Source organism: Pseudorasbora parva, chromosome 11, assembly GCF_024679245.1.
Source record: "Pseudorasbora parva isolate DD20220531a chromosome 11, ASM2467924v1, whole genome shotgun sequence".
NCBI classification, from domain to species: domain Eukaryota; kingdom Metazoa; phylum Chordata; class Actinopteri; order Cypriniformes; family Gobionidae; genus Pseudorasbora; species Pseudorasbora parva.
Window position 1 is genome coordinate 15,125,193 of NC_090182.1, and position 14,475 is coordinate 15,139,667.

The 14,475-nt window shown below is 37.3% G+C and overlaps 1 protein-coding gene across 2 annotated transcripts; it reads right to left on the reverse strand.

Annotated features, from left to right (window-relative positions):
- Nucleotides 1-2,951: 2,951 nt before the first annotated feature.
- rmnd5b (required for meiotic nuclear division 5 homolog B) lies at nucleotides 2,952-13,629 on the reverse strand. 2 transcript variants are annotated; one of them, XM_067457193.1, is made up of 10 exons: nucleotides 13,517-13,629; nucleotides 12,443-12,618; nucleotides 11,394-11,536; nucleotides 9,835-9,972; nucleotides 9,564-9,664; nucleotides 8,757-8,923; nucleotides 8,348-8,513; nucleotides 7,888-7,990; nucleotides 5,539-5,693; nucleotides 2,952-4,858 (listed from the first exon to the last, which is right to left on the reverse strand). In XM_067457193.1, the coding sequence occupies exons 2-10, from the start codon at nucleotides 12,579-12,581 to the stop codon at nucleotides 4,795-4,797; spliced, it is 1,176 nt and encodes a 391-aa protein (XP_067313294.1). In that variant the 5' UTR covers nucleotides 12,582-12,618; nucleotides 13,517-13,629; the 3' UTR covers nucleotides 2,952-4,794. The 2 variants fall into 2 exon arrangements, with proteins under 2 accessions (XP_067313294.1, XP_067313295.1); XM_067457194.1 differs by having other exon boundaries at nucleotides 13,455-13,589.
- Nucleotides 13,630-14,475: the final 846 nt, after the last annotated feature.

Here is a 14,475-nt window from a genome sequence, read left to right on the forward strand (position 1 = left end):
TCTTCCAATAGTAGTTTATTTCACATATGGGATACAAGCGGCGAAAGTGTCTTGCGTGTATCACACCATATTGTGTAATTTGACCTCACTTGACGGAAGTGATGGCGCTAATGGCTGTTGTACAGTGTTGTATGAGGTAAAAAATGATATAAACACTGTTCAGTTTCTCACACAAAACTGATCGTTTTGTGTCTTAAGACATTAGTATGTTGTCACGAGCCGCAGGGTTAATTTGAAGTGTTTTTTGCATGTTTTTTAAATCTCAGAATTACACCTCATTGACATGCATTATATAACAGGCACAGTACAACGGTTGGAGTTAAAAATCTTCATAAAAAGACGCCTACATTTTGGATGCTCTGGGGGTCAGCAGATAAAAGTAATATTTTCATTTTTGGGTTACAGTGTTCGTGGCTCGACTCATCGAGACTGTTTTCCAAGATGGCTCCTGTCTGTATACATGTAATGTACTGTCTTTATAAGGTATCTTTTTATTAAACTGTTTGTACACTTACAAAGTTCTCAATGCTTCGGTTTGCATGTACGGACCCTCATTATGCTATTGTGTTAGTGTGAGGATATTTCAAGCCTTATTAGTGGTATTAAATAGTGATTTAATTATACTTATTTTAAGCCCCATAAACTAGCGTAATAAGCTAATCTGTTTTTAGAGATAAAACTCTTTACATTCGATTCTCATGAAAAAACATCTCAGAGAACGATCTACTCGGTAACCGTGTGTTATTTACCCCTATAGGTTCATTTTTCAAATGGTCCTTTAAGGGGTTTTCCTGTGTGTCCTGATCAGTCCTGATACTGACAGTGTTTACAACAAGTTTCAGTCCTTTCAGTATAAAAGTCTTCGCTACTGGTTGACTCACTCATTAGTCTTTGTTGCCATCTAATAGGGTTATAATGTAACTTCTATTGCTTTTCATGACCAGGAACTATTTTTTCCAGTGGAAGGAAGGCTTTGTGATTTAGCACAGCACAGCCTCCCATGCCTTATTACTTACTTACAAACCACCGCTTTGGTGAAAAAAAGTTCTGCGAATCCATGCGGCCCTGCTCTTAACTGATAGTTACTCAGAGGAAGAATGTGCCCCTGCACACCTGCACATCAGATCCAGCAATACTGAAAAGAATTTTGTGCTTTGTGGATCAGAAGGGGCCATTGTTACTTAGACAATAAGGATTCTGTCTTTAGGTAGAGACTTAAGTTGCTCCTTAATGATCAAGAAGTTTCTCACTAGTATTAAAAGTTTGAGAAAAGCAACAGATTTTAGATGCCTAATTACATTTTTTTTTTTTTGTAAACCTAGCCTTTAAGAAAACAAATCGTAAAACATGAAACTTGTTGTTGTTTTTTTGCAAGGAATATGCACCACGACCGGATTTAAGAACCACTGCTGAAAGGCGAAAACCTGTTAAGTTTTTTATAAAGGTTTGTGAGGCTTGAAAAACAAACTTAGCTGTATGTTATGGTCACAGTTTCAAAGGCATTTTAACAGATTGTCAACTTATTTAAACAAATACTAAGATTTAATAGTATCAAAGGAATCAAAACAAATACTTCTGCAAGTCCAATTCCCGAGTAAATCACAGTACATTTCTGGCCATTGTGATGTCTTTAAATGGTAACCCTTACAGCTTCTCCAGTGAACTGAGGTTTCCCTCTTGTGGGAGTAAAGGGTCAACACCTCAGTGAAACAGTTTGCTGGCTATTGTTTTCAATGTTTCAGTAAGTAAGGGTTTTACTTTTTATGCCCATACAAATCAACAATCAAATGACTGTAATCTAAGTCAGTTTGGTCTGTAGTGAAGCAAAGAATATGTCATAAACCAATACAAACTGAAAACTGGAGTAATGGTAGTAATATTTCACAATATTACTACCATTACTCCAGTTTTCAGTGTCACTTGATTTTAGTAGAAACTTTTTTTATTTTTAGTAGAAACCATTTTAGTATTCTTTGAAAGAATATAAAGTTAAAGGTGCACTATATAATATTTTTGCAGTAAAATATCCAGACAAAAACACCAGGCCAGTGTTATATATTTTGTTCAGTTGAGTACTTACAATATCCCAAATGTTTCCAACTATTTGTAAATTGTGAGAAAATTGTTATTTTTAACCAAGGAGCCAGGAGGTGAGGGAGCTGCCTTTGCTTCTGCTTTACCCTCGGTTTTGGGTTTTATTTGGCAGAAGCGATTTACTCTTAGCAGTGTGAACAAGTGTCACAGCAGCCACTGAGCGAACACAGAGTAACGTCGTAACATAATTTTCAACACACTCAAACATATCTAATATGATAAACAGTTACATTACCTCATACTCATGACCGGAAAGTGAAAATAGCGCCGGCGACTGTGTCCCGTCCGTCATAATAAAAGACCTGATGCTCATGAGGCGTGTATTGTTCATCTCATTAATAATTCCTCCAGCGGCCTTGCTCAGCTCCACGAAAATCAGTCCTACTCTGCTTCATACTACAGCAACCTAAATAACTGCATCCATGAACACGATTTCTGCCTGAGTCCCATCCCAATTCTTTGCCACCGGCTGAGAGGTGTGAAGACCACCAATCTGCTGTGCTCAAACTTGGCGTCATCTAACCACCTTTTGTTTAGAATAGGCGCCCTCTAGCGGACGGAAAAGTTGCATAATGCACCATTAAAAAAATGTTTGAAATAGAATTATTTGAATGTATATATTTATATATAATTTATATTAAATTATATTGTCTTCTTTGCTCACTTTTTTAAGCATTGTATTTACATGTATAACACTGATAGTGTATACTAAGATAAATTATTGCATATTAAACATTTTCAAAAAAGGCGGTATAAAATATTCTAGAGGTTCTTTTTAAATTAAAAACAGCATCATGCATTTGTGCAAAACTTGTTTATAAAACTTGTGTGTAGAGGCAGACAGAAAACTCAAAAGCTGAGTATAAATATTTTTATTATTTAGATGCAAGTATAATAAACATACTGTACTGTTAGAAGATCAATATTTACAATAGTTGCCTTGTGGTAGTTAGTAGAGAAAGCAGAGTCATTTCTCAATCACCGAATGAAAACTAAAACAAAAAAGCACTTTACTCTGCTTTGATCTTACAAATTTCAGGGAGGTAATAAATGATTGTCTACTAAAAGAAATATCAGACAAAGTTTATTATCAGATTTATGTCAGTGGCCACATAGCACTCCTACACACCTCTTAAAGAGGACAGTCTTTGCTTTTACCAAAATGAAAGAAAAAAAATCTGACATAGTTTGCTGTAAAACACAGCTGTGCTGGTACGCCCGACCTTCGAGAATGTCAAAGAGCTCCAGAAAGGTTTCTCTCTCAGATAGATGATACTCAGGTCTCAGGTCTGGATCATGTATGCTATAGGTGGGCAGGGTTTTGAAATTTCTTTTTTCCATTTAATCACTGTAAAAGGGCAAACCACACATTCCGCTTCGGCATGCACATTTCAAGATATTGATCTCAAAGTGAAACGGAACAATCAGCAGTTACATTGTGTTAAAGCCAGTGAGCATTTGATGAATATCCTGAGGGATACAATATTATTGAACCTTCTCCCTTCACCTATACAGATATAAACAATGAACTTTACATTCAGGGATTATGGAAAACACCTGGAAATTCTCATCTCGATGGAAAACATTAAAACACAGTCAGTCTACCATCAACTGTACATTAACGGGCATATAGTTTCATTACATTATGCTGGCAAAGTTTCAATCGCTAATGCAACTGTCTGCAAAGGATGCATTTCTCGAATCTGTGTCTGTCTGTGTGTGTCTGTGTGTGTGTGTGTGTGTGTGTGTGTGTGTGTGTGTGTGTGTGTGTGTGGTGATTATTTAAGCAGAGGAGCCCAAAGACGTGACAGCTAATGCAAGCCCAGTCAAATCTGTTAAAACAATTTGTGTGTGTGTAAACTGTTTAAATATATTACATATGTAATAATTATACTAATGAAAAGTTATACCATCACAAATCACTGCAGATTTTTAATAAACTTTTTTTTTAAAAAGAGCAAGACAGTTTGGATGAAGAGGTTTCCTCTGACATCAGACCAGTGCAAGGAACAAGATCACAGTCGGCACACACACATCCTCTGATCTCTGATGAATATTCACACTAATGCACTAATCAAAATGCCATTCACTCCAATTACATTTTTTTTTACATTGGGAAAAGAGACGGAATTTGTTTATAATCAACAGGCACCCGTTCACCAATCATTTTTATTCTGTAATTGTTAATATACATACTGAAAACCCATTTCTATCACGTACATGTGCAAAGAATCCCCCGTTCATGGATTTAAATGTGATTTCAAAAGAGGAAACTGTGGATATATTCTGGCAAGAAGTCACCCACACAGATGCATCACGCCTATTTGCTTAATAAAAGTCTCAAAGAAAAAAGGTGTTATACCATGGAAACTTAAAAATACTCTGCAATTAAAACAAATGAAGAGGAAGTGAAATGCGCACACACATACATACTCATAAAAGCCTGTTTATACTAGGCCTTGTTAACAAATGAATGATCCACAATATCTTTTCCTCGTTAGGTACACTTACTGACTCGGGTTCTACAGGTGTGTTGCCATGGCCACCGGCCTCTGCAAACTAAAAGCTTTGGAGAGGGAGGTGGCGTCGCGGGGGAGAAGCCGCCACAGAAGGCTCGTCATGCCAGTGAATGAGGATCATTCTAACTGTGGCTCCAAGAGCTCTTCAACACATCATTCAGCTACACTCCGAAAAAAGACATCAGAAGAAGATCTGTTTGGCATCTGATGGATTCTGCTCCATTGGACAATATGGGCATTTAAGTCTGGAAATAGAGTTTAAGACATTGTCAGTAAAGAAAATCATTTAATTTCAATACATTTATATAATTTATAACTGAAAACAACAATGAACCCCTAGTTTAAAAGGTGAAATATGACTAACAGCACCAAACATTGGTTTCCAGTGCATTGCTATGTGGTTGCTACTAGGTTCTCATTCTTGAATGTGCAGAGTGCACTTTTTAAATAATCAGGCATCGGGTCTGGGGTCAGTTTGCCAGCACAGATTAAATGTAAATGTAGAGTGAAGTAATAAATATTTATAATAATAATTTATTACACTTATATAGCGCTTTTCTCTGCACTCAAAGCACTTTACATATGGAAGAGGCAATCTCCACCACCATCAATGTGTCCACCTGGATGATGCTACAGCAGCCATTTTGCACCAGAACACCCACCACACACCAGCTTATTGGTGAAAATGAGACAGCTTAGTGAAGCCAATCAGTATATGGGGATGATTAGGAGGCCATGATGATGGACAAAGGCCAATGGGCAAATTTCGTAAGGATGCTGGGCTTACACCCCTACTCTTTTTCAAAGGATATCCTGGGATTTTTTTCATGACCACAGAGAGTCAGGACCTCAGTTTAACATCTCATCTGAAGGACGGAAAGTACACTTCATTTGTGCCTGGGTGATGCCTAAGTCAGCGTCTTACTTTCCAGCATTGGTGAGTTTGTTTAGAGCGTCTCTGGATATGACATGTCCACAGATGAGCTTCATGGGTGGATTGCTCTCTGATGTCTGCTGCCTCAGGATAGGGCAGGCAAACACAGAGTGATACCAGCACTTCTTCCCCAGGTCTATTTCAATCTAAACACACAGAGAGCAGAGATTAACAGATAAAGCATTAATATATTTGAAATGATCACAGTTATCCTTTAACATTATAATAAGCAGATGTATCAGCCAAACATTGGCCAATAAAAAGTACTGGTCTTTAAAAAATAAACTAAATGTATCTGTTTTGAGTAGATCATTATTTGATTTGAATTATCTGTGTTGGGGTCTAATGCTATTTCAAGCATTCCTACTTACACTGATCAGGCATAAGATTATGACCACCTTCTTAATACGGTGTTGGTCCCCCTTTTGCTGCCAAAACAGCCCTGACCCATCAAGGCATGGACTCTACTAAATCCCTGAAGGCGACACCCCCTTTAAGTTGCGAGGTGGAGCCTCAATGGATCGGACTTGTTTGCTCACCACATCCCACAGACGCTCGATTGGACTGAGATCTGAAGAGCCAAGTCCACACCTCAAATTCGTTGTTGTGCTCCTCAAACTCAAATTCCTAAACCATTTTAGCTTTGTGGCAGGGCGCATTGTCCTGTTGAAAGAGGCCACAGCCACCAGGGAATACCATTTCCATAAAAGGGTGTACATGGTCTGCAACAATTCTTAAGTTGGTGGTACCTGTCAAAGTAACATCCATATAGATGGCAGGACCCAAGGTTTCCCAGCAGAACATTGCCCAAAGCATCACACTGCCTCTGCCGCCTTGCCTTCTTCCCATAGTGCATCATGGTGTCATGTTTTCCCCAGGGAGGCGATGCACATGCAACCAGGCATCCACGTGATGTAAAAGAAAATGTGATTCATCAGACCAGGCCACCTTCTTCCATTGCTCTGAGGTCCAGTTCTGATGCTCACTGTTGGCACTTTCGGCGATGGACAGGGGTCAGCATGGGCACCCTGACTGGTCTGCGGTTATGCAGCCCCGTAATGCAACAAACTGCAATGCACTGTTTATTTTGATACCCTTTTCTTTAATAAGAGCTAGTATTAACTTCTTGAGCAATTTGAGCGACAGTAGCTCTTCTGTTTGAACGGTCCACTGCAGACTGGGAATACCCCACAAGAGCTGCAGTTTTGGAGATGCTCTGACCCAGTTGTCTAGCCATCACAATTTGGCCCTTGTCAAATTAGCTCAAATTCTTATACCTGCCAATTTTTCCTGCTTCTAACACATCATATTTAAGGACAAAATGTTCACTTGCTACCTAATATATCCCACCCACTAACAGGTGATTTGATGAAGAGATAATCAGTGGTCATTTTAGTGGCCTGATCTGTGTATTTACACTGTTAAAGAGTTAGATTCTCAAGCTAAACAAGCCAAAATTTTGAAAAATTTGTTGGACATATGACATATTTGTGTGCCAAAAACACTCCTTAAGGATTTGAACAAGTTTCAGAAAGTTTTTTTGCTGAGTACGGCCCTGTATGATGTCATAAAGAGCAAAACTGTTTTTATGGGCACTTCTCCCGGATGAGCACATGCCCACATCAACCCGGGCAAGAGCATGAGCACACCCATCAAGGAGCTTTGTTCATGTTATGACAGCCATCAGCAGTGGTGTAATTTTGTTTTAGACCATGAAATCAACAGTCAATAAAGTGCGTTTTTGATTGTGAGGGAAAGATAACATTCTTAAACTTCCCAAATAACCCAGCATTGAGGAAACAGTGGATGCAGTTTGTTTTTCTTGAGCAGCAACGGAATTCTGTGAGTATGTTTGTTTATTCCTGTCCATGAGTCGAAACCACAGGCGGTGAGTTAAACTGCATCAATTATCTGTATTTTGTTGGCAATTGGCGCATATAATGTAAAAAACAAGAATGTATAATGAATCAAAAGTTATCCATGGAAAATGCCCTGATGTATTGTGTGTATGCTTGTGACTACTGCACGAGTTCTGCTATAACAGCTCCAACTATTATGGTACAACTTATCTGTCTTTTATAAATATGATAAAACTAATCACTCTTCAGAGATATGAAGGATGAAATACTATTCTACTCAATATTGTTTTGTACCGTTTACAAAAATTAGAACCATCAAAATACTGGTATCAGTAATTCTGGTTCTAAGTCATTAGTGCATCCCTAATTATGATGTAAACATTTCACATAATTCATACAAACAAACTGTTTCATAGACATATAGACATTTAAAACCAACAAGATTTAGAATAAGCATTAAAAGGTAAAGAGAGAGACTTACTGGCAGCTCATCCTTATGTGTCCAAACACCACTGCACTGCCTCTGTTCAATAACCTGTTTGATGTTCATGAGAACAGGCAGCGCCATACAGCCGGATGCAAAACTAATGGACAGTCATAGAATAAAAACAGGATTTAGTAATAAAGTAATAATAAATCGTTAAAGCTAAGAAAAGATTTTACTGTCAGTACTATTTGAAAGAAATTGCCTAAAACAGAGCATGACTGTCAGTCGATAACAGTACATTATGCAGATGAGCACTGAATACACATTACAAAAAGTGGACTTTCAAGTTTAAACTTTTTAATGTTTAACTTTTAAAAGTGTGCTTCAATACCCTTACACCCTCATTACTCTCAATACCCTTAACTGACATCTAAGTAATCAGTGGTTAGGGCCTACCCTTAAAATCATACATGATCAGGAGAGATTTTAGGGAGATTGTACAATTATTTCTGACCTGACACTGAGCGGGGACTCCACAGAGAGTCCAAGCAAGGCGCAAGCGTCCCGTGTGAAGATGTTACAGATCTCTGCCCACTGATCCGTCTCCAGCAGACTGCGGTATGGAGAGTTCTCAATCCCATGGCGGAGGTACACTAGACTACCCATTAAGATCTGAATATCTAGAGAGCACACACAAGGCTCAGATGTCAGACTTTGTTCATAATAATGAATCAGGTAGCGCAACACAGCTGTCAATCCACCAAGAACTTTAAAATGAACAAAATACCTGCTTCAAATAACATGACATTACTGGTAAAAACAGCCTCAATGGTGATTTGGTGGTTACACCCATATGTTTACATAAAAGACTTGAGGTTAAAGAAGCAGTTTTTCCATCAGTTTGGGACTACACCTTTCCTCACCTCTCTGATGCTGTGAGGCAAAGGGTTGGAAATGGCGTGCATACTGTAAAGCTTCCTGCTGTTTGCTTATGCCCCCGTTGAGCAGGCTGATGAAATAGAGTCTGTGAAGCTTGAACTCAAGGGTGCTGTTTAGATCCAGCAGCCGCTGTCGGTTGGTCACCGCCCACCTACCACAGCAACCATACAACCAAAATAACTGTTAGAACTACTAACTTGAAATCTACAACAACAAACCAATATTGTAAGCCACTCCCCGTCCAATTCAATGTTCTGAAAAAATCAAGGGTATTTTTAAAGTCTGAGAGGATGTGCATACATACAACACCATACAAAAGTTTGAGGGTCAATAAGATTTTTATTGTTTTTAAAAGAAATACTCTTATGATTGTCAATGCTGCATTATTTGATTAAAAAATTGAGTAAAAACAGTAATATTGCGATATATTCTTAGCATTTAAAAGAACCGTTTTCTGTTTTAATATCTTTTAAAAAAAATATTCCTGCGTGTGAATTTGAAGCAACCATTAGAAATAATTCTAATATGCTGATTTTTGGTGGTACAGAAAAATGTTTTATTATTATCAATATTAAAAGCAGTTACGCTGCTTATTATTTTGTGGAAACTGTGATGCCTCTGAAACAGAAAAAAATAGCATGTTTAAAAAAAACAGCAATTTAATGGATCCTTGCTGAAGAAAAGTAATGATTTGTTTAAAAAAATAATCTTTACTGACTTCAAACTTTTGAAATGCAGTGTACGTGAAGATAAAATAAAAAAAGTGGGCACCAGAAAGATGGGACACATACTCTAAAGCTGGTCTGAGATCTTGTGTTCTTAAAGCCTCTAAAATCCGGTTGAGCTCGAGAAATGGCTGTTTCATGCTCATGTCGATTACTACACCAGACTCCTGTGAAGTCAGATTGAAACATTCTATGTTAATGGCAGGATCAAATTGTCAACCAAATACTAGCGCTTATAAATCCAAAGGTTAACAAAAATGTGAAGTACAGCAATGTTAACAGAAATGCACACTCATTTTTACAATATTTTTAAGAAAAATACAAAAGAAAAGCATACCTGGCAGAGGTCCTCTGCAACACTTAGCATACCTTGTCGATACAGGTGCTCTACGATAGTCTCACTGAGGTATTTTTGCCTCTCTGGAGAGTCCCAGACATTCTCAGCTACAACTGCACTCACCTCTGCATCAAAGTTCTGGACAAGAGAACACAGCATTTAAAAGGCACTTTTCCGATCTCATATTATTTACTATGTTAACTCATACTACAAGGCTAATTTTACCATAAATAAAGTAAAGAATCTGGGGTCTCATTTATAAAGCTTTGCGTAGATTTCATCCTAAAAGTGTACGTACGTACTAAAGTTAGATTTTGCGCACGCTTCAAAAAATTCTAATTTATAAAACCATGTGTACACAAGAACCTGCGCAAAAATCCCTTTATAAATCACAGCCAGCAGCATATTGTGCGTACATGCATCTCCATCCTGTCTCCTCCCCAAAATCCCCATATATGGAGCTTACAATGCCTAGTTTTACTATGCATGACCTCATCTGCATATCATTTGCATGCATATTCCCATTAATTTTAAACACTACAAATAAAATAAAATTCATGCAGTTTTGCTGATAATGTCCCTGAATGAAAACTCGTTCTCTCCATATCCTCCATGAAGCATTACATACCCAGGTTACCAGAGGATTTATATGTTTCTAACAAATAGACTGATCGTTAACACCTTGACAAAATCACAGAATTAATTTGTGGGATAAAAATTTAAGACCAAAATGTTATAGTGAACACATGCTTCTTCATGACGTTTTTGTAATGTAATAGTAGGCTAGGACCGATGAGGAGTAGCGATTGTGCTTCATGACTGTATTTGCAGACTTTGACATTTTATGATATATGTACATTAAGGTAAATATTTCTTTTTTTAAATGTTCTGCAGTTTTCTAATAAAAGGGTATTTGATGCTATTCTGTATCACATCGCGCCATCTCCTCCTGCGCTCCCGTTGTGGACGATGTGACTGTAAGGCAGCGCTGATTATAATTTTTTACAATTTTTAAATACATTTTGAATTACGAATGGATTTTACTAGATGCCTTTAACATAAAACAATCAGCACAAATAACACTGTTGGATTTAATCTTCATGATAATGTGGATATAACGTATGAAATGGAGTGAAAATCATTAATTCTTATAATCGTTCTCACCACCTGTGTCGCCAATTCCCTTTGTCTCCAGAATGTGCGTACCCACAGCTCAAAGTTTGCTTAAATGTCCGCATAATCTGCCGTGAAGTTTGTTTTTTATAGATCACAACCATTGTGTGAGAACTGGCGTGCGTACGTTTCCAGCCCTGTTTTGTGCGTACGCGCGCTTTATAAATGAGACCCCTGAGCTGTACTTTGTCACTTTTAATTTGATTTTTCTTTCAATTGTAATTTTTTGTTTTAGATTTTTTATTCCAAGAGGTTTGCAAACCCCACTTTGAGAAACCTTGACTAAGATAAACTGCCAATAAATAAACTTGACTATATGATGTGCTGTTAATTTTTAATGCAATTGAATTGAACAACAACAAACAATTCCGGTCTCAAACTCTTACTCTGTCAATCGCTTTCCCCACTTTTGACACACTGCCATGGATGTCCTTATGCCTTGAGGCGAGCATCTGCACAGTTTCTTTGATTTCCTTGCAGCACTGGGCCATTGTTTGATGGAGCACTGACAAATCCGCATCTTGTACACCTAGAGTAGAAATGGAGTACAATGAAATATAACAACTGAGCGAACTTTGATCTGAACAGACATATGCTACTGTGACTCATCTATGTAACGGAGTTCTGCTTATATAACCATCTACAAACCTAACGTGTGGGCTAGAGGTTATACAGCTAAAACAGTTTTTTTTTCTGTTTTTACATGTTTGTTTGCACTGCAGGCTATTATTTATGCAGGCATCCAAAGTACACCTATTGTTCCTGACTTAATGTCACTGAATATTTTTTTTCAAAGCTGAAAAGGCACTTGGTTGACTTCATCCTCCTCTTTAGACTTGTTTTCATATACAAGCATTGACATATGAATCACTCTCTCAAGTTGCTAACTGGCTTAAAACATTTTTTTTTATGGACCAATACACCACAAAACGATACCAAATTTCAGTACTAGTGTAGTGTTATTCACCAGATGAGGTGTTGTAATTAATTTCTATCATGAAAATTAATTAGCATTGACATGCAAGTATGAATGAAATACCATATTCTTCTACAAATTAACTTTTGTCCATCGTCTTTATACATATTATGCACATATAGGCAACACTTTATTTTACAGTGTCCATGTTACATGTAGTTTCTACTGTAATAACTATAAACGAGGCATTATTACATGCAACTAATCCTATACCAAGTACATGTTGCTCATTAAAATTACTCACTACTTAAATATATAATCACACACTGACAAGGCAGTGTAATGGCACAAATATTCTGCCATGTCACGTGTGTCATTCACATGAATCACCAAGCCTTCATTTCATCAGTCACCAGTAGATACACAGATATTTTGTTGCCTAAGGTAGATACCAAGTTACCAGAGGTTCATTTTGTACCAAAGCAAAAATTATGGTATTCAAGCAGACTCTGAGCTCACCATAGGCAACCAATCGACTCCTTAGCTCACAGACATTCCTTAAGAGTTCATCCAGCCGTTCTTCTGACTGATGCCCATACGTGACAAACCTGTGCAGCACCTTCTCAAGCTCCCGTTCCACACACGCACACTGCTCCATCAGCACAGCCGTTACAGCTTACACACACACACACGTCCTGCAAAACAACAGAAAACTTGTGTTAATCATCTTTTTTAGGTTAGTATATTGGGAATTGGGAACCAAAAATTACATATAAAGGCAACCAAACTAATTACAAGGTAGATAATTTAAATGAACAACTATAATGGAATTATTGCATGACTGAATGCTGATTAAATCAAGCCAATGGGTCAGTAAATGTTAAGAAGATTGCCAAAAGTCAGACTGACACCTTGGGTAATATACAAATAGTTTACATAGAATTTAGTAGTTAGATTCATAGCCTATATACATGATTATGCAACATCAATGTCCTTTTAAAAATAAACAGTTCACTTACAAAATATAATTTAGGTTCACAGGCCCTTTGTCATCAAAACAAAGACTTTAATTGAAATCCTCAATTGGAATAAAATGTTACAATAAAAAAACAATACTGCATTAATGCATACTTAAGCAATCATAAACAACTCTGAATGAAGCGAAGCATGAATAAACTACTGTGAATTGCTCAGTTTACAACATAGGCATAAAAAAAACTCTGCCGGGGTCAGGGATATGCAGCCCAAACACTGCATTATGATGAGCTAAAATAAACAACAACAGTCATTCTTAGTTTATTTCAAATGTTTAAGTAAGCCACTGAAATAAAATGTATGTCTACTAAAAAAAAGCTCTCAAAATCTTTGAAATTGTGCGTTGAAATGAGATGCTACATGATCAAAACAATCAGTTAGCTTGTTAGCTTAACCGGGAAAACATCAAGTCATTAGTACGAGTCTAAAACTCGCGAATTCAGCCTGTTCTTTGACAATAACGATACTATTTAAATCGTGTTAATCTAGTACTGACCTCGAACGAATTTTAGAAGACTGTATCAAACGCGTAAATTAAATAATACATGATGTTCTTGCCTGTTTTGACACCACTTCACCAGCAGACGTCCCTGAAGCTATGCAGTCTGTTCTTCTGGAGTAATGTGTGTTTGACGCTCTGCTGCCCCCTGTGGCCTGGAGGTGTAAATCGATTGACCTGAATGCTAAGATTAACAAAGCATGTGTACAAAATCACAACTTGACCAGTTTGATGGTCTTCGATAGTATAAGTTCGTTTCCCAGTTTTACTAGTTTAAAAGTGTCTATAAAACCAGGCAAAAGACTGGAGGCTATCTAAAACCAGCAAACTAGGAGGGTTCTTCTAAGGGATGTAATATATTGTGTCACAGTATATTACAATGCGAAAATGCAACCATATATATTGTGCAGTTTACCCAAAATGAAAATGTGAGGGGGAAAAAAAATCAATTTTGCAGAGTTTTAGTGTCAGTACTATAAGAAACGACTATATAATGTTGAATACAATGTATAATAATGTAATGGGGGAATATGTGGGTCCTGCATAATGCCAAATGTCTTGTGTCTCTAGTAAAAAAGTGCCCTACATTATTTTAAATATATCTAGTGAATTCTCTATTTTCAGCTTTAAAATTATGAATAATTTTTATTGTGGTGTCACCATCGTCTTGCATTGCATTTCCAGCACCAAGTCCAAGACTATTAATTTTCACCCCCAATGTAATAGAGGTACCACATGTAACATTTTAATCAACAGAATTAAAAAAAAAAAATTGTTTTAAACCTTTTAGCACAAGTCTTGAACTATTGCAATATCATCGTATCGTGGTATGGATCGAATCGTAACATGAGAGTTACACACCTTGGTCTTTTATAGAACATTCCCCAACCATGATCCTGAAGGCCCAACACAGCACATTTTGCATGTCTCCCTGATCAAACATACTTGATTAAAATTATCATATCTAAGACTCTAAGACCTGAAAATGGGCGTGTCAGATGAAGGAGACAAGCTAAAT